The 27750-nt window shown below is 52.7% G+C and overlaps 10 protein-coding genes across 10 annotated transcripts; 6 read left to right on the top strand and 4 right to left on the bottom strand.

The window, feature by feature from the left end:
- Positions 1–441: 441 nt before the first annotated feature.
- SAICODRAFT_70340 (transcription factor Opi1) lies at positions 442–2376 on the top strand. The gene is made up of 3 exons (XM_019170557.1): positions 442–684; positions 742–995; positions 1017–2376. The coding sequence occupies exons 1-3, from the start codon at positions 606–608 to the stop codon at positions 2013–2015; spliced, it is 1332 nt and encodes a 443-aa protein (XP_019025210.1). The 5' UTR covers positions 442–605; the 3' UTR covers positions 2016–2376.
- Positions 2344–3603, bottom strand: SAICODRAFT_29682 (glutathione S-transferase omega-like 2). Its single transcript, XM_019167473.1, has 5 exons — positions 3438–3603; positions 3369–3385; positions 3052–3321; positions 2540–3004; positions 2344–2486 (listed from the first exon to the last, which is right to left on the bottom strand). The coding sequence occupies exons 1-5, from the start codon at positions 3553–3555 to the stop codon at positions 2352–2354; spliced, it is 1005 nt and encodes a 334-aa protein (XP_019025209.1). The 5' UTR covers positions 3556–3603; the 3' UTR covers positions 2344–2351.
- Positions 3604–5549: 1946 nt separating this feature from the next.
- Positions 5550–6248, bottom strand: SAICODRAFT_64866 (uncharacterized protein). The gene is made up of 2 exons (XM_019170104.1): positions 6012–6248; positions 5550–5951 (listed from the first exon to the last, which is right to left on the bottom strand). Exons 1-2 carry the CDS (start codon positions 6070–6072, stop codon positions 5686–5688), a joined length of 327 nt encoding a protein of 108 aa, XP_019025208.1. The 5' UTR covers positions 6073–6248; the 3' UTR covers positions 5550–5685.
- Positions 6249–6374: 126 nt separating this feature from the next.
- SAICODRAFT_6390 (transcription initiation factor TFIID subunit 6) lies at positions 6375–7809 on the top strand (the record flags this gene model as incomplete). Its single annotated transcript, XM_019170026.1, has 2 exons — positions 6375–6750; positions 6803–7809. 2 exons carry the CDS (start codon positions 6375–6377, stop codon positions 7807–7809), a joined length of 1383 nt encoding a protein of 460 aa, XP_019025207.1.
- A 5488-nt stretch (positions 7810–13297) lies between these two features.
- Positions 13298–14959, top strand: SAICODRAFT_78275 (WD40 repeat-like protein). The gene is made up of 3 exons (XM_019171106.1): positions 13298–13503; positions 13558–13614; positions 13672–14959. Exons 1-3 carry the CDS (start codon positions 13455–13457, stop codon positions 14898–14900), a joined length of 1335 nt encoding a protein of 444 aa, XP_019025206.1. The 5' UTR covers positions 13298–13454; the 3' UTR covers positions 14901–14959.
- A 137-nt stretch (positions 14960–15096) lies between these two features.
- On the top strand, positions 15097–17205 carry SAICODRAFT_70336 (uncharacterized protein; the record flags this gene model as incomplete). Its single annotated transcript, XM_019170556.1, has 4 exons — positions 15097–15463; positions 15512–15778; positions 15830–15943; positions 15997–17205. The coding sequence occupies exons 1-4, from the start codon at positions 15341–15343 to the stop codon at positions 17203–17205; spliced, it is 1713 nt and encodes a 570-aa protein (XP_019025205.1). The 5' UTR covers positions 15097–15340.
- A 2785-nt stretch (positions 17206–19990) lies between these two features.
- SAICODRAFT_29676 (uncharacterized protein) lies at positions 19991–20522 on the top strand. Its single transcript, XM_019167472.1, has one exon. The coding sequence runs from the start codon at positions 20024–20026 to the stop codon at positions 20435–20437; it is 414 nt and encodes a 137-aa protein (XP_019025204.1). The 5' UTR covers positions 19991–20023; the 3' UTR covers positions 20438–20522.
- Positions 20523–20711: 189 nt separating this feature from the next.
- SAICODRAFT_6384 (uncharacterized protein) lies at positions 20712–21355 on the top strand (the record flags this gene model as incomplete). The annotated part of the gene is made up of 2 exons (XM_019170021.1): positions 20712–20890; positions 20950–21355. 2 exons carry the CDS (start codon positions 20712–20714, stop codon positions 21353–21355), a joined length of 585 nt encoding a protein of 194 aa, XP_019025203.1.
- Positions 21356–22261: 906 nt separating this feature from the next.
- Positions 22262–23304, bottom strand: SAICODRAFT_29674 (uncharacterized protein). The gene has a single exon (XM_019167471.1). It carries the CDS (start codon positions 23242–23244, stop codon positions 22360–22362), a length of 885 nt encoding a protein of 294 aa, XP_019025202.1. The 5' UTR covers positions 23245–23304; the 3' UTR covers positions 22262–22359.
- A 1375-nt stretch (positions 23305–24679) lies between these two features.
- SAICODRAFT_64860 (uncharacterized protein) lies at positions 24680–26645 on the bottom strand (the record flags this gene model as incomplete). Its single annotated transcript, XM_019170103.1, has 1 exon — positions 24680–26645. A coding segment is annotated over exon 1 (1593 nt), but the record flags the coding sequence as incomplete, so codon positions are not given.
- Between the last annotated feature and the right edge of the window lie 1105 nt (positions 26646–27750).

Genomic DNA, 27750 nt, shown 5'->3' with positions numbered 1-27750 from the left:
GCCAGAGACAGCTCGCTTACGTCTGGCACAGGTCATACAGCTCATCGACTTCTTCCACTATCGTCGCACGCGGTCGGTACACACCCATCGCATCATTTATCAGTTGCGGTCCCTATCCGTCGTCTGTCATCCAACCGCGCCGGTGCAGCGCATACATCCAGCATACATCCCCTCTTACCTCCCTTCAAACAGTCAGCGACGCTCTTCTGTCAACTACGATTGCGGAGATGGAACCACCACCAATCCTCCCTCCACTGGTGAACTCCAAAACCGATCCTTCGTCCTCCCCCGACCACGACCACGACTACGACCCCTTCATCAAGCCCGAACACCCATCACATTTACCACTACCCCTGACAATATCCGCCTACGCTTCACCTCCAACATCCGACGCCCCCACCCCCTCCTCCGCCCCTCCCTCCCTCTCCCACCGTCCCCACCCCGGCCTTCCACTCCCACTCCCTAGCCGGACACTGAGTATCCAGAGCCTCTGCGACCCTGGTCCTCCCTCGTTGGCTACGCCCAGAACTGAGAGTGTATGGAGTCTCGATGACGGAAGTACCGCCGGTACGAGTTATGCAGGTGGAGGAAGGGATGACGACCAAATGAGTTTCACGAGTGGGGTTAGTATGGAGGATCCAGACGTTAGGTTGGCAGCGGAAGCTTTGGGAAGTTTACGAGCAGGTGGTTTCTCCCTCGCCCGATGCTTAGTTTGCAATTGGCTAATGAGAGTTTGCACAGATTTGGATTCACGACACACTCAATCCCCAGCAACCATTCCCCACACTCACCCCCGTCCTGGACCACGACATGTCCAAGAAGAAGGGTTTGTTTCTAGGGTGTCGACATACCCGGTCGTTTCTACCGCTGTCCGCGCATACGAAGGTGGAAAGAATATGAGTAATGTGTTCAAGTATGGAGCGGAGATGGTGGAGAGTGTTGCCAGACCCGTGGTGAGGCCGTTCGATGATATTCTTTGTAGGGGTTTGGACACGGTATGCACTCCAAGGCGTTAGTCTGAATCTTTCGCTGATGAGTGTGTACAGATTGAGAGGAGGTATTCGCAGCCGACGCAACCAAGACCGGAACTGGCACCGGCACCGGTTGCAGAGCACCGCCGTGAAAGGAATGGCTATGGGCAGGAGTATCCGGAGGCACGCACGCCCACCGCTCCCACCCCGACCTCATCGCACAAACGCAAACGCACCGACGACCCCCAAACATCACCCCTTACCTCCACCTCCACCAACCTCGAACTTGCCACAATCCCCCAAACCTCGACCGAACTCACAACCCGGAACTCCCCGTCCCGCTGGCAAACCGTCCTCGTCGGTGCCGGCGGCTTGGGCGCAGCGATGTCCGAGGAATCTCTAAAAAGCCTCCGTTACTGCCTTCAGTGGCTCCGATACGCGAATGACCATCTCGCTGCCACCATATCCACACTCCAGAGTTTATTGGTCTCGTTCTCGAATGTGGGAGGTGGGACAATGGGAAGAGGGAATGAGGGGGCAGTCGCGCAGAGCACGGAGTTGAGTCGGAGGGTGGCGGTGATTAAGCAGGATATTGTTGAGACGTTGAGGAAGGTCGTTGGTGTTGTGTCGCATTACGCCGGTGCATCTCTGCCAGAACCTGCGAGGGGGAGGGTTAGGGCGTATGTGTTGTCCTTACCGGGACGCTGGGCTGCGGTGGCACAAGCACAAGACCCCGTCTCACAACCTCACGGCCATCTCAATGGACACCACGGGCCGAGTCCGGAGGAGAGGAGTGCAGGCCGTGTTTTGACCTTGGCGAAAGAGAGTTTGGATTGTCTTTGGGGTGTTACGGGGATTGTTGCTGAGGTTTTGGAGAGGGCTGATGAGTGGTGTGAGAGGTTGGGGAGGAGTAGGGGGGATGTTCTCACAGAAGAGTGGCAGCCGGGGATGGGTGGGGTTAGGGGGTTGTTGATGGAGAGGGAGGAGAGGGATGGGGATCAATCGATGGGGGAGGAGGAGGTGGAGATGAAGAAGGAGGTGTAAGATTATGCGAAAGTGGAAGTTGAGGGAGGGAAGGCGTTTTTCGGCGAACATTGGTATCTGGTCGTCTTGCTTGTGGAGTTTTTGGCATTGTTAGTGTCGGCGGCTGTTGTAGGGAATTCTTTGTTCTTGGATTGGAACGCTCATAGCCTATTGCCTATTAATTAGGAGTTTTGAGGGAGGAATGAAGGAAGGTTTATTCTTGGGACGTAATTCTTGGCTATTATTGCTCTGGGGGAAAATGAGGAAACATGTCCTTTTGCTGCCATCCTTGAGTGGTAAGGTACGATCGAAATCACACATCGGACATACCCAAACATCTTTCGAGCAGTCAAGCGATCACTGCGTGCTGTTCGGCAGCATCACCGCACCAACCCTCAGCCTGGACCAGTCCTCCACTCCTTCCTCTACATCAGGAATAGGACCCATCGGGGTGATAGCCTTTGGATTGATGTCGTAATGGCTTTTCGTGTACTACGCTTTATGTCAGCTCTTGACACTCAACACTCACCCGGGATTACGCATACGTTCTCCTTGATGTGCTTAAAATCCGTGGTCTCTTTGAACCCCTCAACGTTCCAATACAAGTTCCTCATCCAGTTGTTCAGCCACGGGTAATCATGTCTGATCGTGCCCAGATTGCACTTGAAGTGCTGCACGTACACCGTGTCGAAACGGATCAGGGTCGGGTACAGTCTCAGATCGACCTCCGTCAGCTCTTTGCCCAAGATATACGGGCCTCCTGACTCGGAGATGATCTTCTCGAGTTCGTTTAGAGCGTCGAAGGGTGCGATGACGGCTTTATCATACGCTTCTTGATCGTTGGCAAAACCGGCTTTGTAGACGCCTGTATTGAGGTCACGTTGCATCCATTGGCTAAACTCATCGATGCGGGAACGGAGATGGGTTGGGTAGAAGTCTTTGGAGGCGTAAGGATCGGGGAGGATGGTGTTGAAGGCGGTATTGAGGAAGCGGAGGATCTCATGGGATTCCTGTCTATGTCATCAGTACGTAACAAGAGTACGTCGAAGATACATACGTTGTTTACGATCGTGTTTGTCTCTTTGTCCCACAAGACTGGCACACTGTACCGTCCTTTGTAGTCTTTATCCGCCCTGAAGTAGATCTTGTGCATGTAATCCTCGCCAAAGATTTTGTCTACCGTCGCACTGGGGTACTCCTCGTTCGACGTAGGGAATTTCCATCCTGGCCAACCGTTCTCGTCGCCTTTGGGGTAGGGCTTGACGATGGAAATGTCGATCATGTCCGTCAGGCCTTTCAGATGACGGATGAGGTTTGCGCGGTGAGCCTGTCAGATTGGTCAGTCGCGAACACCAGCTGTCGGGTTCGCCATACAAAGGGACAGAAGAGTCCTACAAAAGCAAGTTAGCTTCATGTTTGACGTACTCGCCGGTCACGTCGTACCGATATACAGATGATATCGTCCAGCCTTGGGAAGATAAGGTCCATCGGGCGCAATCACATTGTGCCAGGCCCCATCAGGAATCTTGAACCCCTCTTTCTTTTCAAGTACAGTGGCCATGGTTCTGACCTGCTGTTCGAGACGGTAGCGGGCCCTGAGGATGTTTGCGAGTGTTGTACGGTTCATGCTGCAGGTCGATGTTGGGTGACGTTCGCGGTATCCATCGCGGCAAAGACAACAACGTTGGCAGATACCAGGTATACCATGTTCACCATATGCACTTAGATGTCTCCTTCCGACAGAAATCTAGTCCTTGGATCTGAGAGACTCACTATTTCCCATGAGACCGTTCTTGAAAATGTTCTACCTGCCTGAAGGCGACGAAGATGACGTTGTCCACGAGATGTCGACGGCCTAGTTGATGTATCTGTGACAATTGATCCAATTGAAACTGGGTCATGGTGTCCATGTCGGCGTCTAGAAGGAGAAAAAAAACACTGGATAACCATAACGGTATTGATGTAAAAGCTGCTTGCGTGTGAAACAATTGCCAATTAATAGACGTATGCCTCTTGCCGAGCTCAATCAGATATGCCCGAACTACATATGGTTCACTTGTCATCAAGTTCCAGATTTCCTGTATAGGTCCGAAGGACACCGGTGGTCTCCTATAGCTAGGCATTTACCGTTCTGGTCGTCTTTTCCCACGCCAGATCGGACTTCGTTGTCCTTGTCAGCCATTGAGACGCCAGGTATTATGTATCCCTTCAGCAGCGGTTACCGGACCCCCAGCTGTGTCAGCTGGCTCAGCAGTACCTAGATTATCAGGTCGCTCTTAAACACTATACCAAGGCTCTACGTTATCGTGACACAACTGACACGATCAGGTCAAGCCGCCGGCTGCGGTGGGGAAACTCGCTGATACAGGATGTTGGTCGTCTAAATTGGAAGCCTCAAGTACCCGATAGGACAGCGGTAGGCAGCGGCAGCTGCTCTGACAAAACTGAGTACGAGGTAATGTTTGTATTCAGCGTTCGTTGGGAACGGCAACGCGGGACGTGCCCGCGCTAGTGATAGCGCACTAAACCCTCCGCGCGGAACGGCCCCAGCAGCTACTGCGAGTGCACGTTGATGGAACACGTTATTTGCAAGGTAGATCGAGCAAAGTTCAGTTCAGGCGTGTTTGGGCTCGCCATCGGCAGTGGAACAGTGGCGCATATCTTGGCAATATTAGCAGCGGATTCGGGTTTACTTGACCGGATCCATGACTATAGGCGGCCGTTATGTTTGGGAAAATGCGAGCGCGACAGCTCGCCCACTGCAAAGATACACCGAGAAGGTAAAGTGAATATGGCCTCGGGAGGCACTTACGCCGAGGGCTGACATGATGTAGCGGGTGACCCTAGCTATTGGTGGTTCCCCTCGAATGGTGTTACATGACTCAAAGCCAAAACGGAAACTGCTCAGCAATGTATACGTCTTCCGGTCTCACGTCTGGGACTTATAATTATGCGAACGTCGCCTTGAGCCAATCTATCATTGGTATGTCTTGTACTCAAGCTTGTCCTTTGCGTCTTGCACGGCAGTGACTAACGTTGTCACACAAAACATTATGACCTTATAGGTCACCGCAGCGGCAGCAGCAGCAGAGCATTACTTTCATTTCCTTCTAGATGGGGCTTTAGTGGGAACTTTCTTTTCTCGCCATGTTCTTGTTAGACAACAATCGAACGTTTTATACCAGAACCTTACCTCCATCAATGAGCATTCCAATTCCCGTGCGTGTAAGAGCGAGTCTCTCTTGTCCTTGACATAACGCATTTCCATGGTAGTGTAGCTGCACGGATGAACTACGTACGTACTATCAGAATGAACTTGGCAATGAAAACTCTATCCTTCTAACTCCACTGATGCCGATATCGAACCTGCGAGTAACGCCTCCCATACAAGGCATACTACACAAAGACCGGTTGCACGTTAGTGTTCCTGTTAATTGAACAGAAGGTTTTGGTATGACTTTGGTATGCAGTTGATGCGAGGGTCTAGCACGGACCCAGACTTCATGGAACGATACACATTCAAATACCCTGCCACACGAATCTTGCAAGACCTTTGTCCGCATTCCCATCAAAACAACTAACTGATGGAATCAACGACAGATATTGTCTCATCTCTTATGAATCCCATGCCCGGGATTAATGATATCCAATAACGTACAAGACGCCGCCCCATGACCCCAACTCCCATCCCTCACAGACGATCACCCGACATCCGTCCTCCAATTAACCTCTTTGACGCCGGATCGTCATGTCTCCTCCCCATTCCACCACTCGCACCATCCTGTGCTCCAGCCTCCATACTTGGATTTCCCGTTGGATCCTGGTCATGTGGCTGCGCCGGACTTACCCTACCCATTGACTTTCGCTCCTCGTAGTCTAGGCGATGCCACCCGTCGAGCTCTCGCTTTCGACGGGCTGCAATTTCTTCTTTAGCGAAGTAGAGGATGCTGAAACCAACTAATCCAAGCCTTGTTAAGGACGGAGAGGAAGACAGAAAAGACGAGAAAAGAGACGCACCTGCGAGAACAGCGGTCCATCCAAGAGCAATAGCCTTGGGTTTGTTTGGTACCTGTACCATTGTTCACTTTTATTTGGAGTTTTCGATTTGACCGTAGCAGTAACGTTCACGTTAACGTGCTCGGGTGACTGAAGCCGAGAGGGCAGTGCAGGATGTTGCAGGCGCTGATTGTCCAAATCTCGAGTCAATCGATACAGGAAATGCTGGGATTGAGTTTGTAGATAATTCTTTTGCAGGAGTTACTTGATTGGTAACTTCGGTGAACAGCTGCGGTCGCTCCACCTGCACGCGTTGCTCACGCGAGGTCCCTGTAACGTCGACGAGTACAAACAGACAACCCTATCATAAACGATCGCAGAAGCATGGCGGCTCTTACAGTATGGTCGCCGGATACGGTCAAGGACGTAGCAGAATCTCTCGGAATCACAAACCTCAATGACGACGTTGCGAAGGCGCTTGCGATGGACGTCGAATACCGCATCCATGAAGTCGTCCAGGAGGCTCTCAAGTTCATGCGACACGCAAAACGGACGACGATGACAACACAAGATATCAATCATGCGCTGCGGGTGCTGAATGTGGAGCCTCTATACGGGTACAGCTCGAGCAGACCACTGAAGTTCAAGGAAGCGGCGTACGGAAGTGGACAGTTATACTATCTGGACGACGAGGAAGTGGAGTTCGAGAAGGTGATGAATATGCCTCTACCTAAAGTTCCTCGGGATGTATCCTTGAAAGGTGTGTAGTTCAAAGACTTCCTGCTTGGGCAGGCTCTAACGAGTTCACACAGCGCATTGGCTCGCAATCGAGGGAGTACAGCCCGCAATCCCACAAAACCCAACGCCTTCAGACTCCGGGAAACCCCTTACTGGCCCACCAACAAACGGTGCATCAAGAAACCAAGCCCTCCCAACCGACACCACCACCAAACCCCTCGTAAAACACGTCATCTCCCGCGAACTCTCCCTCTACTTCGAACGCGCAACCGAAGCGCTCACAAACCCCACCGATCCCGCCGCTCGTTCCGCAGCGATCTCGTCTCTACAAAATGACCCTGGTCTCCATCAACTTATCCCGTACTTTACGAGCTTCATTGCGGAGAAGATTACACATGGATTGAAGGATCTGTTGACATTGGAGATGATGCTACACACCGCCCACGCACTTCTTCGGAACCCAAATCTCTACATCGATCCATATATCACGAACCTCATGCCGTCTATTCTAACGTGTCTTGTCGGCAACAAGCTTGGTCCGACATCGGTAGAGGAGGCGGCTGCTACAGGAAGGGAACAGTGTGCTGTCCGGGATTTGGCGGCAAGTATCATTCACTACATCATCAACCGTTTCGCGGATGCGTATCATAGTATGAAGTCGCGTATTGCGAAGACCTTGTTGAGAGTATTCATGGATCCTCAAAAGACGCTTGGTGCGCAGTATGGTGCGATCGCGGGTTTGAGCGGGATGGGAACGAATGTCCTCCGTCTCCTACTCTTACCGAACTTCAAGATCTACGAACTTGTTTTGAGACGCGCAATGGATGAGGGAAAGACGAACGAAGTCGAGAAGTGCCTGGATGCACTCATGGTAGCAATCCGAACTCTGGACAACGACGAGATTTCTGCGGAGGTCGTCAATGTTGGCGAGTTGGATGAGGAGAAGGTGAGAACAGTGTTGTCGAAGAAATTGGGAGATATGGTAACGGAGAGGATTATGAGGGAGAAGAATGAGCGGGTGATTAAGTTTCTGTACTCGTGGTTGCCGGAGAAGGAGGAAGAGAAGAAGGGGAAGGCATAGACGTGGGACGTTAAGAAGGCAATGGCATCCAGCTCAAGACTCGCCTCGCCCACTCTCAAACGCTAGTCGAAGGTGCATTAATTAGAGAACACTGACTTTCCCGCTACTCCCGCTACAGCTGACGGCTCGGTGCCCAAATAACTGATACCCACAGGTACAACATATACATATCTTTGCTTCACCAACAGGCAGTGCGAAAATTCTGGAAAATACCGAGAACCTCCCTCACGTTGCTTCACACTGCTGTCAGATCCTCCACCGTCCCTTCCAACTCTGGCGTATCCATATCCCTCACTAGGGCCTTCTGGGCCAGCTTGTGTATTCTCGCATCAGAAGCTTCTTTCTCGAGCCCAACTGCTTCCTTCGGAGCAGATTCTGTAGAGGAAGGAGCTCCGCCCACGGCGAGCTTGGACTGAGACAACAGTTAAATAGGACGCTAGGAGCGACGCAAGAGCTGGACGGGAGATACCATCAGTTCGATCTTGTCATCGAGTTCAGACATCGTACTGTCGAACTTTGAGTCATCCATGATTACAACCCAACCAGTTGACGTGCATAGACTCTTGTTGTTCTTCCCTGGTCAAGGTATGGTATTGGGCCCGAATGACGTGCCTACATGTAAAGCCGTCAGCGGGGACGTGTGGGGAAAGTCTATATCACATCGCAAACGCTTTTCTCCATGAACATTTGAGCAAGATCCAAGTTTAACATGACGCATTACTAGACTATAGCCCAAAAAGCGGATCGCTCATGTATCGTATCCTACCTAATCCATTATCCCCAACCAACCTACAAAACAGTGAAAAGAAGAAGGGGTATCAGAGAGCTTAAGCCTGGGGAGTGGGTCCCTGAGGAGCAGCAGGCTTTCCACCGTTATGACCGCCCCGTCCACCGAATCCCACCTGGACACCACCGCGGCTCACGTGCCCACCGAAGCCACCACGTCCGCGTCCGCGACCACGCCCACGCTGGGAAGGCGCGTTGAGGGAAGACGGAGGTGGGATGGCGTGCATTCCACTTCCGTGAGGGTTGTGCCTAAGAGGCTGAGGCTGTTGAGGCTGCGCAGCAATGATCGCACCATCCTGAGGAGGAGCATCCTGAACCTGCGGGCGAGTCGCCATGTTCACCGGAGGACGGTATCCAGTCTGGTTAACAGGAACACCGAGAATGCCCACGGCAGGACGTCCTCCGTGCTGTTGAGGAAGAGCAAAGTGAGGCGGAGGGGGACCGCGGTGCTGGTGAGCATGCTGAGGTCCACCATGGTGGAGAACGTGAGCATGGGGCCTGTGACCATTGGCATGAACCTGGTGCGGGGGCTTGCCCTGTTGAGCTTGGTGACCCATGACCATAGCCTGTAACTTCTTAGTCAAGTCATCAGTATCGTCAGCGACAACGGCCTTGGCGGGGGTACCAGCGGGCTTGATACCGCCGTTGACAACGGCAACCTTGTGGCCTCCATTCACAGACTTGGCAGGACCAGCCTGAGCACCAGCAGGAGCGGGTGCACGCTTAGCAGCTTGAGAAGAGGTAATGACCGAAGGCTGAGTAACATTCAACACAGCGGTCTTGCTGACAGTCATACCACGGTAAGGAGAGCAGCGGCCACCAAGAGTAGTACCACTCATGAACGAAGTGTCGTACAAGACATCAACAGTAGCCTGGCTGACACCAACGACTGTACCGCGAGTAGCAATCGGTACCTTTCCAGAGTCTTGGACGTAAACGACACGGTCACCCAGAGCGAAACGCTGACCCTGCAACCTGTTCTCGGCATGCTGAGGCTTCAAGAGCGCCTTACGGGGAACACCCTTGACCTTCTTAGGCTGAGGTGGCTGAGCCTCCTTCACGACTGCATCCGCGAACTGCTCGATCTTCTTGACGACATCGCCGTCAAGCTGCTCAGCGTCCAAGGGAACACGCTCGAAGTCCTTAGCCTCCTTATCCTTCAGCCAAGACTTAATTTCATTGATCCTGTTCTTAGCAGTCTGGACATCACCCCAGATGTCAGTGTCCCTGTACATGTCACCGTTGGGGTTCCTGGAGAGCGCGGCAAAGAACTCGGGGAACTTAGCCTGGTATTCTTGGATCAAGGCAACGGCCTTGTCACTCAACTCCCAACCACCATTGGTCTTGCGAGTGTATCCCAAGACTTTCTGCATCTTCCTCTCGAACTTCAAGTTCAATCCAAGGTTGATACGAGTATCCTGGGAAACGACTGTGAAGGATGCAGTGATCTTCGAGAGAATAAGAGGGTGCATCCTGATCTCCCTGGTCACCACATACGTGGGACGGTAGCGGGTAGACCTCTCCGCCTCCTGCACAATCTTCTTTCCGAAGTCAGGCTCCTTACCCTTGAGGGTACTCAACCAGATATCGATCTTGCCACCAGAGTGGCCAATAACCTCGAGAGGACGTCCGTAGTTATACTCCCCCAAGAAGAAAGCGCGGGTGCCCTCAGGATAGTCCTCCTCAACCGAAAGAGCATCCTGCTCGATGAAACGCACATCAACAGAGTGAACCTCAGCCACGGTCGACTGAACAGCAAAGTCACCATCGTCACCCTTGACAGGGACGTACTCCTTCACCATTGCGCCGTCGTCGGTCCTCTTCAACCCCTGAAGCATGTCAACGTGCAACATGACCTCAACAGGTCCAACAACAGTACCACCACGCTTGCTGTACAAATGCTCCAAGCGATCAGCCCTGCGACGCCAGTTGTTGACCTCCATAGGAGAGTGCTCGACAGGCACAAGCTGGGCGGGCTGACCAGGGGCCACGGAGCGGTACTCGTACTTGAACATCTCATCCGAAACAGCAACGACTTTGGCTTCCTGCAAGTATGGCCAGTTAATGAACACGACCTGCCCAACCTTCTCCTTAGCAATTTCCTCGGTCTTCTTTCCATCGAAAACGTTCTCAAGGGTGATGACCATTGTCTCATTCCTGCTTTCCTGCTGGAAAACCGTAACACCATGGTACGCCAAAGTACCGGTGTAGGGGATGGTGTGCAAAGTAGGGAATCCAGCAAGAGCCTTGATTCCAAGCTTGACACCGTCACACAACGCGAAGCCAAGGGAATCAGGGTCATGCACAGTTGGCAACTCATACGCCTCCTGCTTACAACGACAGTGTCCAATCTCAGGGAACACATTCGGCAAAGACGAGTGGTACACAAAATCCAAGCTCTCATCAAACGTAAAGCTCAAACTGCTTCCGAAACTGTTCCGCTGCTTCTCATCCTTCGTCAAACGCTTCTCACGAGTCTGCATGGCAGCAACGAGTCGCTTCTCGTCGATAAACGGGATCTTCACGACGGCCTCCCAATCTTGTTTCTTTCCGTTAAGATCCATATCGAAATCTCTGGGATAGAAGTCCTGAATTGGACTCGTCTCCTCAGTCATCAACTCCCGATACGCCTCCGGAATAAGCTTCTTACTGCGCTCCGGCAAGACACCCATCAACTGCTCGAACGGCCTGAAGGGAGAACCGAGGTCGAACTTCAAGTTAGCACCAAGACCCTTCCTGACATCCGAGATCTTGGGGGCGTAGTGGTATTTGTAGAACCATCCCCAGGAAGCGACACCCTGGTAGTAGTACTTGAGCACCCACTGCAGACCCTGAACATACGTCTCCGTCATTTCCCTCAACGCCTTCTCGTCATTCAATCCGAAACTAAGCTTCTCGCGGTAGTACTCATCCTTCCACTGATCGAACTTGACTTCATACTGCCTAGCAACCTCTTTCTCCGCATCATCGCGGGTGGTGGTGATGACGGGCGCGTTGTCGTATTTGCCCAACTCGCGGGTCAACGCACTGAACGCCTCCATATCCTCCGGATCAGCAACGCCAGCCCCAGCAGGCTTCTCCAACCTCAAAAACTTGTCTCCAGACTCGTTCATCTTCTTACACACCAGGTGCAAGTCCTTGGCCATGTCCTGCACGAATTGCTTATCTGTGGCATCCAATCCGGGCTCCAAGTTCAATTCACTGGAGCTGCCGAGCACCATGCTCTTCACCTTCTCAAAGATGGCCTTCTGCTCGGGAGTGAGAACCATCCTGTTCTTCTTCTTCGCCTTCTCGATCAAATCCAAGTGCCCACCCTTACCCGCGTTACCGCCAATAGCCTTACCCTTGAACCAGTTAGCGTCCGCGTACTCCGCCTCGAAATACTCCTTCTCGAAGGTCTCGAGCTCCTCCAGCATGAGCGACAATCGCTGCAAGTCGATAGTGCCATTGTCGTTGATGTAACCACCCGCCTTCGGAAGTAAGCGCTTATACGACTTGAACATGAGCGCCAAAGCACCCTCGTTGATGTGCAAATTTGGAAGATGAGGCAAAAAGTCGTTTCCGACAAAGAATGCCAAAAGCACAAAGTCATCAATGACGCGCTCGAGGTCATACTCAAACGGCAGTGACTCGGCCATGTTCTGGAACTCCAGATCGAGGTATTCGCGTAGAATACATAAATGCATCAAATAGAAATTCTGCGCGTCGAGATCCTTGTGCTTCGAGGTCTTGCGGGAAGGACCAAAGTTGACCTCCTCACGCAACAAACAGAAATGAGGCTCATGCGACAACAAACCAAGCATAATCAAATCGGCATCAAGACCGTAAAGACAGTGACGAAGATTGGGGTCGTAATCCGGCTGTGCTTTCGCAAGACGGATGTACTCCATGACCTTGTGCTCACCCTCTCCTGGTACATCGTGACCAGACAAAACAACCTGCACACCACGCCAGTCAGAATCCTCGCTCACCTTCTTGTTGATCCAGTATTGCAGCTGACGGCTCAGGTTGGCCATGAACACCGTTCCCGGTGTGATACAATTAGAGTCAAACGGATCGTCGGGAACAGCCTCTCCCTTCTGAATCGCCTTCTTTCTCGCGTTCTCATTGTCAAGCGCGGTCCTGAATCGTCGGGATCGCTGCTGGTTCATCTTGGCTCGGGGGGCGACACCATCAATGGCCATAAAAAACACCTTGCGAGGCTTGATCTTGGTAAACAAATGCTCGATGTAATTAAAGATCGCAATGTACATCTTATCCTCGGTCATATGCGTCGTTGCATCGCCGTCAGAGTGGGTACAGTTGTGGATAATACCGTTCATGTCTAGGTAAAGGTTATCGAACTCGGGAATACGGTTCTCGGCGATCAACTGTGAGCACAGCGGATAACGCTCTGACATCCATCGGAAGAACTGGGGAACAATGTTAGCAATTGCGCATTGGATCTGAGAGGCGACAGGAGGCAAACCTTCGGGATACCCATCGTAATATGTGTCTAGTAGTGATGAAAGGTCGTGCTATTCGTCTTTCCTTATCTTCTTCCTCTCCTGTCCAAAGCTGATCTGACTCAGAAACGTTTGATTCTTTGACGAGCGTCGCCTTCGAGGAGTCAGTCGATGCTTAGGCCGCGTCGTGAACGTCAGGATGCATGCACGTGACTGGGATTAACAGCGTTTGTGACCTGGGTTTGCTCGGAGTGGTAAGAATCGAAAACCCATTTGATAAACCTTTGCTGTTTTGGTAGTCCTATTGCTCACTGTTGTACACCCGCGCTCGTTCATTAAGGGAACGCGTTCGACGTTAACCGCGACCTTGAGTCCGGACTGACAGGAAGAAACCTCTACACAATAACGAACAATATGTCTGCCTCAAGAAGTCACTCACCGACCGTCGATACGGACATGGATGGTGCGTTAGTCTTTTCAATTCTCTAACTGGACTGATGGTGACCGGTTGTCGCAGATTCCGATCGTTTGGCCGCTGAAGAAGCCATCGTCACCGAGAAAGCAATCAATGAAGGTAGATCACTCTTTGCGTCAGCTGCATTTGTTGCATGATCACTGATTTGATCTACAGAATATAAGATCTGGAAGAAGAACTCGCCATTCCTTTACGACCTTGTTGTAACTCACGCTCTGGAATGGCCAACCCTCACCTGTCAATGGTTCCCCGATCGCGAATCACCACCAGGAAAGAACTACATCAAGCACCGCATGCTACTCGGTACCCATACCTCCGGTGAAGACTCAAACTACCTCCAGATCGCCGAAATTACTCTCCCGCTTCCCAAATCCAACGTTGCGCCATCTGCCTACGATGAGAGCTCCGGTGAGATTGGAGGATATGGAGCAAGCGATGCCAGGATTCAGATCGTGCAGAAGATCGACCACGATGGCGAGGTTAACCGCGCGCGATACATGCCCCAGAACCCAGATATCATCGCGACGATGTCACCTTCCACCGACGTTCTCATTTTCGACCGGACCAAGCACAGTATGCTGCCTACCGGCAACTGTGTTCCCCAAATGCGACTCAAAGGCCACGAAGAGGAAGGTTACGGTCTCTCATGGAACCCCAACACTCCCGGTCAACTTGTTACCGGAGCCGGTGATTGCTCCGTTTGCTTGTGGGACATCAGCTCGTACCAAAAGACATCTTCCGCGACCGCGACTCTCAAGCCTTTGAGAAATTACACGTCTCATACCTCCGTCGTCAACGAAGTCCAATTCCACCCCCTGCACTCCTCCCTCTTCGGATCCGTTTCCGATGATCTCATGCTCCAAATCCACGATACCCGATCCTCGGCGACCGAGACCGCAGCCCACCAAGTCAAGGCGCACAACGAGGCCGTCAACACCCTCGCTTTCAACCCTGCTTCTGAGTACGTCCTGGCGACTGCTTCCGCGGATAAGACCGTTGCTCTTTGGGATTTGCGAAACCTCAAGCTAAAGCTCCACTCCCTCGAGGGTCACCAAGACGAGGTCACTACGCTGCAATGGAACCCATCCGAAGAGACCATTCTCGCATCCGGCTCCGCGGATCGTCGTGTCATCGTTTGGGACGTTTCCCTCATCGGCCAAGAGCAAACCGACATCGACGCCGAAGACGGTCCACCCGAGCTCCTCTTCATGCACGGTGGCCACACCAACCGCGTTTCTGAATTCGGGTGGTGCCCAAGTGCGGATGGTTCGGACAGGTGGACGATTGTTTCGTGTGCGGAGGATAACATTGTGCAGGTTTGGACTCCGGCGAGGAATATCTGGGAGAGGGAGGAGGTGGAGGTTGGTGAGAATGAGTTGGAGTAGAACTTTCAGTTTGAGTTTGATGTGATTTGTTTTGGCCAATTAGATAGCAAAAATAGCCCTTTGATCTCTACATCAATTGCTATCCAATTTGCAATCGCAACTGTTTGAGTCCCGGAAGTCCCACAGTTCGAATTCGCGGCAGCAATTGCACGTCGACGCGTGATGCTGCATGACACCAAACGCGAAGCAGGACAATTAAGGAGGCCTCCCCGGAAAACGATAACAGCAACCTTTACAAACAGCGAGGCCAAGGCCTTCGTCGTCGAGGTTAGACCGACAGAGACGCTCTTTTTGGTCGAATTTGCTGGCATTCACACCCGTAGATCAGGGTTGCTCCAGACCAAGCAGTGCACGGTCAGACTCTTCCACTACCAGACGCGTTTTTCCGTAGCATACAGCATACATCAGCATACAATACCCATAAACGGTTCACCCGAAGCATGTCGGACGAAGTTATGACCGAAGCGGGGCCTCTACCGGCAGAGGGAACTCCGAGGTCTCCTCTGAAGCGGACTTCCGACAATGCTGGCATTACACCTTCACCAGTGCCAGATAACACCGAAGTGATTATCTCCCTGATCTTAGTTGTTCTATTCTCTGATTCTGAACAGGTCACAAAGAAACACAAACCGGACCGCGAAGCAGCCCGAATGGCCCAAGCGGCGGCGAAGACCCGTGAACGCGAAGAAGCAAAACGTCTCCGCGAAGAGGAGGTCCGCCGGAAGAAGGCCGAAAAAGAGGAAGAATTGCGTCGCAAAAAGGAAGAAGAGCGCGCGAAGAAGGAAGAGGAAAGGTTGAGGAAGGAGGAGGAGAAGAAAGTCAAGGAGGCGGAGAAAGAGGCGGAGAGGATGGCGAAGGAAGCGGAGAAGTTGAAGCAGGTATGTGTGGGAGTTCAGTGAACACTGAGCAAAAGCTGACATCTCTTGCAGAAAGAAGAGCGCGAAGCGAAGCAGCGGGAGAAAGAGGAAGCCAGGAAGGCGAAGGAAAAGGCAAAGGAAGAGGCGAAGAAGCAGGAACAAGAAGCCAAGCTGAAGAAAGAGAAGGTCGGCGCTGGACTATGTGGTTTTTTGAAGCTCAAGCTAACAAGCATCTACAGTCACAAATGCGATTGAACAACTTCTTCGCCAAGCCGGCAACACCAAAGAAGGCTTCTCCGGTGGAGGAGAAAGCGGGCGCACCACAGAGCGATTTTGACAAGTATTTCCAGCCATTTTTCGTGAAACAGTATACGGACATCGCGCCTTTCTCTGCCTTCAAACGTGAGGAAGATGCGTTGAAGGCCGGAGAGAACCAGATTGATAGAGCACTGGCACGGCCGCCATCAGAAGTCGAGTCGACACCAATACGGGAGAGACTATCACAACTGTTACATTTAACACCATCCCGAAAACGAAGACGTGGTCGAAAACTGAAATACACCGTCAAGCAACTGATCCAAAACCTGAACAACCCCGACCTAATCGACAGCACCTCTTCAAGTCAATCCTCACCTGACCACATCCTTGCCATCCTCAACTCACCCCGGAAAATCCCACAAAAGCATCTCCAATTCGCCGAAGACGTCAGACCAGCCTACTCCGGAACCTGGACCCGCCCAACGCACACCATCACCGGTCGCCGCCCATTCGCCCGAGACGCCCAAGTTCTTAACTATGACTACGACTCCGAGGCCGAGTGGGAAGAAGAAGCCGACGGTGAAGAAATCCTCTCTGATCTCGATGACGACGAGGCGATGACTGAGGACGGTGAGGATGAGGAGGATCAAGCGTTTTTGGATGATGAGGAGGATGTGCAGAAGAAGAGGGTTGCGGGGCAATTGGTTAGTGTTGTCAAGGGTCCTGTGTGGGAGAGTGGTTCGGAGGTGTTTGGGGGGATGAGGGTGGAGGTTATCTTGGAGGTACCGGAGGGGGAGGGGGTTGATCCGTTCAAGGATTATTGGACCGTGCCAAAGGAGAAGGAGGTTTCTACGAATGTGGAGGTTAAGGACGGAGTTGCGCCTATCTTCGCTGCACCATCCTCAAAGCCGTCAACGGTCAAACGGGAAGCGTCAACAACTACAGGTGAAGGCAAAGGCCTCGCCGCATTCCCACCCGCCTACCTACCAGCCTTTCTTCGAGCTATTCAGGGCTCGACACTATCTCAACTCCTGCTGATCGAAACGCTACGACAACAGTTTATGGGATTCAAGATTAAGAAGAATCTGATCACAGCGACGTTGAAAGACGTTGCTACGAGGGAGGGAAAGAAGGAGGATGATAAATGGACCGTGCGAGGAGATCTTTTGGAGAAGTTCGGACTGTCATAGATATAGTAGAAATCCAGTTGGCCATCTTCACAGATCCTCGATGTGTTAGATAATTAAGGTTTCGCACTTGAGTTTGATTTTGCATTGAAGCGCGTCCCAAATTCCCTCAAGTTCAAATGTTGGCTGCCCTAACCGACCAACTAACTTTAGAAGACTCTGCAAATTGGAGAACGTCACAAACACAAAATCTTCACATTGAGACTTCGTATATACTCAGGTTTACGTTACATCCCGTTATGAGCTCGATAGCGATCGTGACATAGATCATGAAATTCGCAAAGTATCTCGAAAGCAATCTTGTTCCAGAGTGGAGGCAGAAGTAAGTGGAGGGATTACTGCGGTTTGTTTTGGGTGGAGGTTGACCGGCGCGTACAGGTATCTCGATTACAAGCGTGGAAAGAAGTTGTTGCATAAGGTTGAAAGGGCACGGAGGGCTGCTGAGGACGGGAACGCGAATGGGAATGGGTATCGGATAGTGCCGACGACATCAGCGGAACCTGTACCTTCGTCAACCTCGAATGACGCCAATCACGAAGGCGACAACAACCATACCGTCTCGGAGACAATCAGCTCTATCCCAATCCCGCAAGGCCCACAAACAGCCCACATCACAAGCCGCGGCGACGTCGTCGTCGGCTCCCTAACATGCGTCACCCCACCCCACGAAGAAGACCTCGTGGCCCGCGTCCGAGGCCTCCAACAACTCCACGAACACACCGATGAACGCCGACAAAGCGAGGAAACTGCGTTACCGGAGTATCATGCCAGGGATTATGGGTTGACGCCGCGGTCGGTACAGTTCCCGAGGCCGGAGAGGGTTAGGAGGGCGGGGCATGTGAGGCCGCAGGCGAGCGGTTCGTCGGATGAGGATGGGAGACTGGGTGATGGGGGAGGGGATGAGGATGGGCTGTGGTTCAATCCTGAGCAACGGGAGTTCCAGAGATGGCTCGATGGCGAGTTCTTCAAGATCACTTCCTTCTGTACGGAGCGAGAGAATGAGGCACGGGGGAAATTCAAGATTATCCGTGAGCAGTTGCATGAAATGCGAGATCAAAAGATCAGGAATCAGGGGTGGCCTTCCCTCAGCTTGGGAAGGGCTAAGCAGGGAGAAGGGGAGGGTGGCTGGAGGAAGGGCCTGAGGAAGAGAGTGATGGATAAGCCTCTCGACAACATCCTCAACGGCCCCCTAAATGGCCAAGGCACCATGCCCAACGGCGCCATCGACCGATTGCGCTCTCATACCTCCCAACCTGAAGCGGATCTCAAGGCTGTTGCGAAAGAAGCCGACCACGTCCAATACCGCTACGCAAAACGCAAACTCCGTGCCGCCGTCCTGGAGCATTACCGCGGCCTCGAACTCATCCGCTCCTACCGCACCCTTAACCGCGAAGCCTTCCGCAAGATTCTCAAGAAGTTCGACAAAACGGCGGGCGTCCGGGCTTCGCGGTCATATTTGGCCAAGGTTGATGACTCGGTGTTGGGACAGGGAGAGGAGTTGGAGAGGATGATGGCTGAGTGCGAGGATGTGTTTTCGAGGTATTTTGAAAGGGGAGATAGGAAGGCTGCGTTAGATCGGTTGAGGAGTCATGAGAGGCAGACGGAGCATCCGGTTACGATGTTTAGGGTTGGCATGTACCTGGGCATGTCTGCGGTCTTCCTCGTGCAGGGGATCTATCTGAGCCAGCAGGCGGAGACTCGGGCGCGGATTCCACAAACTGTCAGTTTGTTGCAGATTTGGGCAGGGTTTGGATTGCCAATTTTGTTCTTGCTATTGTTTGGGATTAATTGTTGGGCGTGGCGGAAAGCGAGGATTAACTATCCGTTCATTTTCGAGTTTGATGGAAGGCATATGTTAATTTGGCAGACATTCTTCGAGCTGCCATCCATCCTGGCACTCTTGTGGAGTGTATTTTTCTGGCTCAACTTTGAGAACTACTGGCCGGATCAGCTGCCCGCGATTTGGTACCCTATATTCTTCTTGGGTTTGGCTTTGGTGCTGATGCTCAATCCCTTCGACTTTGGGTACAGGAGTTCGAGGAAGTGGTTTGGTGTTGCGGCGTTTCGTTTATTGTGCTCTGGTCTCTACCCCGTCGAGTTCAGAGATTTCTTCTTGGGTGATCAGGTTCAGTCATTAACCTACAGCATGGGCAACATCGAGTTGTTTGCCTGTCTCTACGCTCGACACTGGAAGGGGAATCTTCAGCAGTGCAATTCAGCACATTCGGCGTTGCTTGGGTTCATGACCTGCCTTCCGGGTATTTGGCGTTTCTTGCAGTGTTTGCGGCGTTATAGGGATACGCGGAATGTGTTTCCGCATCTTGTGAACGCGGGAAAGTATCTGTGTACGACGTTTACGTACATGTTCCTGAGTCTTTGGCGTATCCATTTGGATACCAAGTATCAGGTGTTGTACATCGTCTTCGCGACGTTGAACACGATATACACCTCTTTGTGGGATCTTTTTATGGATTGGTCCCTGCTCCAACCCCACGCTCCTCACCGCTTCTTGAGGCATGATCTTGGATTCGGAAAGGTGTGGTTATACTACTTCGCCATCGTCGCTGACCCAATCATGCGTGTTCTCGGCTGGATCTTTTACCCAGCTTTCCCTGCGCAGATCCAACATTCTGCAACGGTCTCCTTCGTACACGCGATTGTCGAGGTCTTCCGGAGGTTTATGTGGAATTTCTTTCGTATGGAGAATGAGCATATGACAAATGTTGGGAAGTTCAGGGCACAGCGAGATATCCCGCTTCCGTACCATCTCTACAGTCAATCCGACGAAGAGCGGCCAGGGATGGGTGAACGAACCAGAATCATGTCCGGCCTCAGCGCCTCCGGCTCCGCCTCTGGTTCTGACCAACCCCTTACCCCCCTCGGTAAAGCTGCCCCCGCACCCGTGGGCCAAGCCTTCCGCCGCCTCGCCACAGCAACAAATATGTTCAAGAACGTCCACGCCCAAGACTTCCAACGCCGCACCGAAGAGGAAGCGAGCCGTTCGTTACCGTCTGAAGGCAGTGATGGGGATTTGGAGGAGGATGAGGAAGAGGATGATGATCATGTTATTGTTGGGTCGGATGCTGATGTGGAGGATTTGAGGGGGAGGAATAGAGAGTTGAGAGAGGAGGGGAGGCAGGGTGGTACTGGTGGTGATGCACGGGGTGGGTCTGGGCAGGATGGTATTGGGATGGGATCGAGGAGGAGGGGGCCGGATGAGAATAATGGCGCATAGCGGTTTTGATATACTGCGGGTACGATACCTACCAGGGTTTCTTGGCATTGATATCAGGAAGGTAAATTTGGGGACTCGTGGGAGGAGTTGCAATTGATGGAATAAAGATCTCAGTTATTTCTCACGTACGGACTTGATACCTAATTCGATCGAGATGCCCATCATGATGTCATACTGGTAGAAATCGAATCCCGATAAGTGATAGAGTTCGACATCGACCTCGAACGCTCGAATTTCCACATAATAAACAACGTTACACTTGCAGAACGACAAGATGTCTAACAAACAACCAAACCTCATCATCATCAACTCCAACATCCCCGTCGCTCCCGGCGTCGAAATCGATGAGCACCGTAAGAGGCTCGTCGGTGTCGTCCTCGATCTCTTCCAGGGAAAGACGAGTTTGTATAAGTTGAATAACTACTTTGCTGAGGATGCCGTTTACGAGGATCCGTATGTCTTCTATGTTCTAGGTGGTCTGGACGGGGGCTGACGTTGAGGTCATGTTACAGCGTCGCAAAGAGCGTCGGCAGGAAAGAAATCGCAGGCCAGTTCTACGGCCTCCCCGAACTCTTCAAAGAATCCCGCACCAAAACCGTCTCAATCATCTCCAACGACTCCACCTCAACATCCTTTTCCATGACCCACATCTTGACCCCAAAACTCATCTCCACCCCCATTGAATTCAACACAACCATGACCATCACAGTCAACGACAAGGATCTCATTACGCATTGGCAGGATAGACATAGGGAGAATATCCCGGATGGGGGGTGGGCGGAGTGGATGAGGAAGAAGCAGAGTGAGGTTACGGCGGCGGTATTACCGATCCCGGGGAATGAGGAGGAGGATTTGGGGAGGTGGAGGAGGTGGTATGGGGATGCCGTCCCCTCCCCCGCCACCTACGAAAACTCATAAGGTAAGAGGAGATTGTCTGTTATCGACTAGGCTCAAGAAACGCCATGAACTCACCCGGCTCCCCGTCTTCGATGGGCGTAATCCCATTCCAAATATCGTTATCCCCCAACATCATGCCCCAACTATGATTATCTCCATCTCCATCTCCGCCTCCATCCATCATGGCATGATTCGTCGGACACCATTGTCGCATCTTGAGCTCAATACCTCTAAACACATCCATGACCGTCACCCCCGTATCGCGACCAACGAGGAGTTTCATCCCGATGGGGAAGATGTAGATTGTTATCTGCGGGAGGGCGGGGGAGGTTGCGTAGTGTTGTGCACAAGAGGCGGTGAGGAGTAGACACGAGCGGCGTTTGGAGCGGAGGGAGGCAAAGGTTGCGGTTCTTAGGGGTTTGTTTGCTCGCCAGTTTACTTGGCCGATCGCGGGATGAACCTATCCCACCAACATGTCGGCATCATCCCTTGAAGATGAGGGATTGAGTTGTACATACCATTGGATTCGTTACTCGATATCGCTCCTCCGGCCCTAACCTGAACATCTGCCGTCGCAAATGCGGATGTCGCGAGGCGTCGAGCCAATCCCGACACGCTCTCGACGCGATCAGAATTGTGCAGACATCCAGATGTTCAAACACCAGGTGGAGGACTTCTGGTGGGACTGTTGTTGGTCGTGGAAGGGATGGATCCATGTGTAAATATTCGTGTGAGCTTTTCGTTGGTGTTGGCGGATAAAGTTCATCGCAGTTGAATTGCGGGTGTAACGGGGAAGAAGTCTGGGGTGCATGAGGATGCATGACCCGACCCGTCTTTCCTTGCGCAGGGTTACCGCCGTACCGTAGCTGATCAAGAAGAATAACTTCCATGTCGGTGAATGGATAAACAAAACACGAGTCCAGCTCGTGGGTCGCAGTAAGGTAGCAAACCAACAAACGCCTAATCCAGTCTCAATCCAAACGCCAGCTGTACCACCCACCTCATAACTCTTTCTAAGCTAAAGTTCACTTCTTCAACCACTCCCACTTCTCTTGTGGTGTAGTCCAATTCTTCATCTGCGTGAGATACATCCCCGCAATATTGTCTCCTTGCGCACTCGCCAAATTCAGCCAGTGTTGTGCGATGGCAATGCGCACTGGATCATATTTCTCCCTGTCCCCTGCCTCTGTGTAGCTCTCGGTCCTCCCCAATACTTCGGATGGTCGCGCGAACGGCGAGATAGACGTCGGTACAATCGACGGCTGCGATATCTGCAGGATCGCAAACTCCCTCTGAGCCGTAGGATCTCCTTCCTTCGCCGCGATAAGAAGTGCACGAGCGGCTTCCACCTTCTCTTGTCTCTCAGAAATCCGGCAGAACGAGCCTTCATCAGATTTGATCCCCAAGCCGCCGACAATGCTGCCACTGTCTTGCAACACCGATGTTGCGTACGTCACCATACTATCTACAGCTTCCTTCCTGATCCCCACTGCACTGAGCCCAAAATCCCAAAGAATCTTACCGTCAGGCGCCGTATCGAGGTGCTCCTGCGAAACAAAGCACGAGATGTACTGCAAGTCGCGAAACAAGGTCTTCGACCTCAGCTCGGGCGTGTCAAGAAGTCTCTGCAGCTCGTCCACAATCGCATCCGTAGCAATCATCGCAGGCGCATGCGGTTTCACCGGTGTGCTTGACATGTTCGGCGATGAAGGGGACAGAAAAGGCGAGTCGGCGGATTCCATGACGGCGGTCATCAGATTATGTGCTGCTCTCCGTGAGTGAAGGTCAGCTAGATGATCCGGCTTTGCAGCCGCAGTATGCGATGATCTCGATTGCAGAGTCGGCGATCCGGGAGGACTGACCATTCCTCTAAGCATGGGAGACAGCACACCCGTCAACATGGGACTCATCGGCAAGGTAGGGCCAGTGCGTGGCATCCCACTCGTGGGAGTTGCGATTGATCCACTGCTGGCAAGCGCTGCCATGACTAGGCCAGCTAGTTCTGACAGTGCTTGGAGCTTCTTGGACGGAGATGGATCAACGCTCATACGATGCAGTATCTTCTTGTATGCCTCCACATACGGGAATGGCTTCGCCGTTTCCATCCTCGTCTTTGCATCCGCCGTAGGTACGTTGGTATCAATATGCAGGCGCACCTCTGAGCTGTCTGTTGAAGGGAGCTTAGGACCATCTGGCACATCCAAGGCCGTAGAAACTGTGGTCGCAACGGGAGGGGCGGCACTTTTCGCCGCTGATGAAGGCAAACCGAAAAATCCAACAAACCCGGAGAAACTCTTTTTCGAGTAATGTTTCTTCACCTTAGCCTGTTTGTTTGCCATACTGAGGGGCGCGGCAAGGAGTGCTTTGTCTGCAGCAGCCTTGCTTCTCTCCTGTACGGTCTCCATGAATGACCTCTGTTGTTCCTCCTTTCGTCGTCGACACGTTTCGACCAGGTCATCAGAAAACCAGACGTCTGTTTCTGAACCTTCCGCCCAGAGTTCGCTGCCGAGGTCACTTAGGAGGAGGCACATCAAGCTCTCGCGGATGCGCACCACAAATGTTTTGGTTGCCTCCTCGTCGAACGTAACTCGGCCACGATCAGACGAGGGGAAGACCGGAGCATCGACTTGTGGCGGAGATCTCCAATCCCAGCCCCTTTGTCTCTGAGGTGGCTCTGATAAGACAGGTGAAAGCAGAACCCGGGGATTGCCGTTACTCTGGTTACTGTCAGATCGGCCTCTCCCACGGGTCGGGCTCCGTTCTTTTCCATTTCCATCAGTGCTCTTCAGGCTGTTGCTTCGCATGCGCCCTATGAGACCGAGGCCCAGAAGGTCGCTCGAGTTCTTGCGAAAAAGCTCATCGCTACGACGACCCGTACTGGTTGGGCCATGCGTGTCGCCAAAGGCAGCTCTCGAGGTTGGCCGCGGCTTGGAGTAATGGTCAGCCCAATGCGGTTTGACAGAGTCGCTCATAAAGAGCTCACTTTGCCATATTCCAACGCCGAATCCTTCCGGATCAGAGCATTCAACATCCCTTTCCCCAAGCATAATCTTCCGGCTCACTCGTTCTACCTCAGCACAGAACCGCGCCATTCTCTCCTCGCCAGAGCAGAAGTTGAAGATGCCACCACCGGATATGTATTGAACGGCGATGTCCACATCGTGATCTGCCATCTTCCCAGCACTCACCGTAGGCGCAGGAGTTGGAATGGTAAAGTAATCCGGTGAGGGGACGGTGGAAAACGGAGCTTTAGATGGCGAAAGTAGCCCATCGACAACATATCCAGCCACATTACCGTCCCACGCGAACCTCGTCCTCTTCCCTTCGCGCTGTCCTTCGCGGGATGGAGCGCGATGCATGGTGTGATAATGCGTGTTACCACCCCGTTCAGACCTGGGGGTCGAGGGTCTGGAAGCATAAGTCAGAGAAGGATTAAGCATGACCAGAGACTCGGCCGCCTGTGCATTTTTCGAACTCCTCAGCATCCGGCAAACATCTCTTGCACGTTCCCAAACTTTGGTCTTCCGCACATCCGTCGAATACCACATCTTCGTCCTCAACTCATCCAGAACTTGCTTCTTGCCTTTGATGTACCCATCAGCCGCCTCTGTGCACTCCTCGATGTACCAAGCCTCCCTTGCACCAACTTTTGCAGCATAACCCTCTGCATCTCGTCTGTGCTCTCTGCTGAATATCCGTAACAGGGATGAGTAATCATCATGCGTTAACGACGGACTGTTCAGCTTCCGCAAAACAGAATGAGCGTGGTGATAAGCCTGTGCGGTTATAAAGTCACCCTTGAGACGACAATGTTCCGAGGCAGACCGCAGCATTCGAAGGAGCAAAGACTGTGAAGGCGACGTTCCTTGAAAGGGAGCGGGTAGTGGGGCTTGCTGAGCTTTCGCTGCGGCAGCGAGGAGTGCAGATATCGCCGGCGGTGAAGTCGGCCGTACCGAAGGAGTGTTCGGCGTATTCGGTCTCAAGCACGACGAGCACGGTTGTCCTACAGGCGATACCAGCGACGAACCTGACTCAACGCCAGCACTATCCTCGGGCCTTGGCACTAACCGCGGCACATACGGTACCTCATACTCCCTCAATAACCTCAACACAGTCTCCTTCAACGCAATAATTTCCTCACTGATCTCCGTAGGCCCCTCCCGACACTTTTTTTCATCCAGCTTCACTTCGAGCGAGAGCTTCTCCCCATCAACGAACACGAGTGTCCATTTCTCGTTGCAGGGATCTGCGGCGCCATCGCATGCGCCGGGACCCAGGGTTCGTTTCATTTCATCGATCGCAAAACGGACCTGGTGTACGAAGCCATCGTATGGCGAGGTTGGTTCGGGAACCAGAGGCGGTATCTCAATCTCTGGCGTGACAACCTCCGGTTCCGCGGGAGGAGCCGGAGGAGGAGGCGTCGCAGCTGTCTTCCGCCCAAAATCAAACAACGAGAAATGCGAATGCGACTTCCTCTCCAACGGCTTCGGCCCCGGACTGGCTTCACTGCACGTCTCCAACGTAACCTTGGAAGCGACGGATAACCTCCTCGTCGTCATAGGCGGCTTCGACGGTTGCAGCTCGCTAGGATTCAGTGCCTCAAACAACATCACCAGATCCGCTGGACAGACGAGCAGAGTCGGTGATGCATATGAACTCCCCGGAGCGCAGTACGCGTTCGACGGCATCAACAACGCATCCCCCGGCCTGGACTCCTCAATCTCCATCTGCCCTGCCGGCGCCGCACTAAACCTCGAGATAATACTCCTCACCATCCTCTCCACCCCACCACTCCCACTTCCACACCTCTGAATCCCGCTCCCCTTGCGACTCCGATTCCCAGTGGCGCCGGCGGACGACCACTCTGGCATCGCATGCGTAACCGACGTAACATTCCTATAAAGCCGCTGGTGCAACGTAAACAACACCCTCTGCCTCATGACATCACTAACCCAACATCCCTTGAACAACCCATGGTGCTCGGGGTAGGCTATCGCCCTCCCAAGAAACCGGAAGAAGAACCACTTGACAACAATGAAGAGTTCTGCATACCGGAGTTGATTCTCGTCATTTGTGAGACGGACTTTTGCGAGGAGGGAGCGTGCGAAGAGGAGGATTCCACGGGGGATTCCGGAGGGCGAGTCGAGGAAGGCGAAGACCTTCTTTACTGCATCCGCGAAGAACTCTTCTCGTGGATCATTCCCACTCGTGCTTGTGTTTTCGTAATGATGATACGCCCCGGCTTCCTCGTGTTTGGCAAGGACCTCGGCACCTTCTTGTACGATTCCCAACAACACCTCCTCGAAACAATCACGAGACCAGGGGTAGAGGGAACTCCACTCGTCCATCATCGCTAACAAGAACTTCTCGCTTTTCTTTTCGGTGAGGAGGTGGGCAGCGCAGGTTGCCATTACTTCGAGTCGCTTTGCGTGTTCAGGATCGGAGAGGACTGAGGTGGTGGGCGGGGCGAAGAGGGTGTGAATGAGGATTCGGAGGGGGTCGTGGCGTTGCAGGGAATGAAGTGAAGCTATTAGGTGTTGAAGTTGGTGTTGGTGTTTTGAACTACCCGGGCCAGCCGGTGGTGAGTTTACCCTGACATTCACGAATGCATCCAATTCCGCGCATGTGAGCCTCCCCAAACGCTCCGCCAAAAACTGTGGTTCCTCTCGCAACTTCGTCAAAAAGCTCAACAGAGTGTTCGCTACGCCTTTTGGCAACCTTTGCATCCAATCCCGTCCATGGCCTTCGCCCCTCCTAAGAGAGGAAGAGGGCTGCGTAGCGAAGGAATCAACTGCCTCTCCGAGCTCGAGCGAGGCATAAAAGAGAGCCGCGAACTCGCTCTTAGCATCTGACTTGAAAAGATCGACCAAAGTAGTATGCGTTCGATCTAGACACCTCGCGTACCGGACTTTGAGAGCGCTCGAGAGACGGCGGTAATGGAGTTGTTCTTGGTATTGGGATATCTCGTTTTCCTACCATCTGAGTTAGTAGGCGGTCACTGGAGATGAGCTAGTGTGAAGACGGACTTGATGCTTTGTAATCTTGAGGATACGTGACACATCTGCCAGCGTCATGATAGGAGGAGAAGGAGGAGCATGATGCGAGGAGGCATGAGAAGCACAATGACATGTAGACGTAGTGGACTCCGTCGGTGTAAACGTCGGCGACGTAGGCGATGAATTTGAGAAAGGCGACCCGATGGAAGGAAAGGAGAACGTAGGGATAGACGTCAGAGATGAGGGCGCCATACTCGACACAGCCCCCTTGTACTGGGAACAACAAACACACACGCAGAGAGAGAAGGACACAGGCGCAGGCGAGAGCGAACAGGACCGACGACAAAGACGAGACGTAGAAGCCTCAGTCTCGTCGTTCAGACCTTGCGAGAAGCAATATCGACTCGCTGGACGCTTGGA

Source organism: Saitoella complicata (genome assembly GCF_001661265.1).
Source record: "Saitoella complicata NRRL Y-17804 unplaced genomic scaffold SAICOscaffold_7, whole genome shotgun sequence".
NCBI classification, from domain to species: domain Eukaryota; kingdom Fungi; phylum Ascomycota; class Saitoellomycetes; order Saitoellales; family Saitoellaceae; genus Saitoella; species Saitoella complicata.
Note: the sequence above shows the minus strand (reverse complement) of the source record. Positions and strands in the feature narration are given on the sequence as shown.

Bases quoted from the DNA above. Each gene is read 5' to 3' on its own strand.
- SAICODRAFT_70340 (XM_019170557.1), top strand. From the start codon at position 606: ATGAGTTTCACGAGTGGGGTTAGTATGGAGGATCCAGACGTTAGGTTG. The intron at 685-741 runs GTGGTTTCTCCC...GAGTTTGCACAG, and splicing joins TTTGGGAAGTTTACGAGCAG to ATTTGGATTCACGACACACT.
- SAICODRAFT_29682 (XM_019167473.1), bottom strand. From the start codon at position 3,555: ATGGCCACTGTACTTGAAAAGAAAGAGGGGTTCAAGATTCCTGATGGG. The intron at 3,005-3,051 runs GTATGTATCTTC...TGACATAGACAG, and splicing joins CAAACACGATCGTAAACAAC to GAATCCCATGAGATCCTCCG. The intron at 2,487-2,539 runs GTATGCGTAATC...CATAAAGCGTAG, and splicing joins TTAAGCACATCAAGGAGAAC to TACACGAAAAGCCATTACGA.
- SAICODRAFT_64866 (XM_019170104.1), bottom strand. From the start codon at position 6,072: ATGGTACAGGTACCAAACAAACCCAAGGCTATTGCTCTTGGATGGACC. The intron at 5,952-6,011 runs GTGCGTCTCTTT...GGCTTGGATTAG, and splicing joins ATGGACCGCTGTTCTCGCAG to TTGGTTTCAGCATCCTCTAC.
- SAICODRAFT_78275 (XM_019171106.1), top strand. From the start codon at position 13,455: ATGTCTGCCTCAAGAAGTCACTCACCGACCGTCGATACGGACATGGAT. The intron at 13,504-13,557 runs GTGCGTTAGTCT...CGGTTGTCGCAG, and splicing joins CGTCGATACGGACATGGATG to ATTCCGATCGTTTGGCCGCT. The intron at 13,615-13,671 runs GTAGATCACTCT...TTTGATCTACAG, and splicing joins CGAGAAAGCAATCAATGAAG to AATATAAGATCTGGAAGAAG.
- SAICODRAFT_29676 (XM_019167472.1), top strand. From the start codon at position 20,024: ATGTCCGGCCTCAGCGCCTCCGGCTCCGCCTCTGGTTCTGACCAACCC.
- SAICODRAFT_29674 (XM_019167471.1), bottom strand. From the start codon at position 23,244: ATGAGTCCCATGTTGACGGGTGTGCTGTCTCCCATGCTTAGAGGAATG.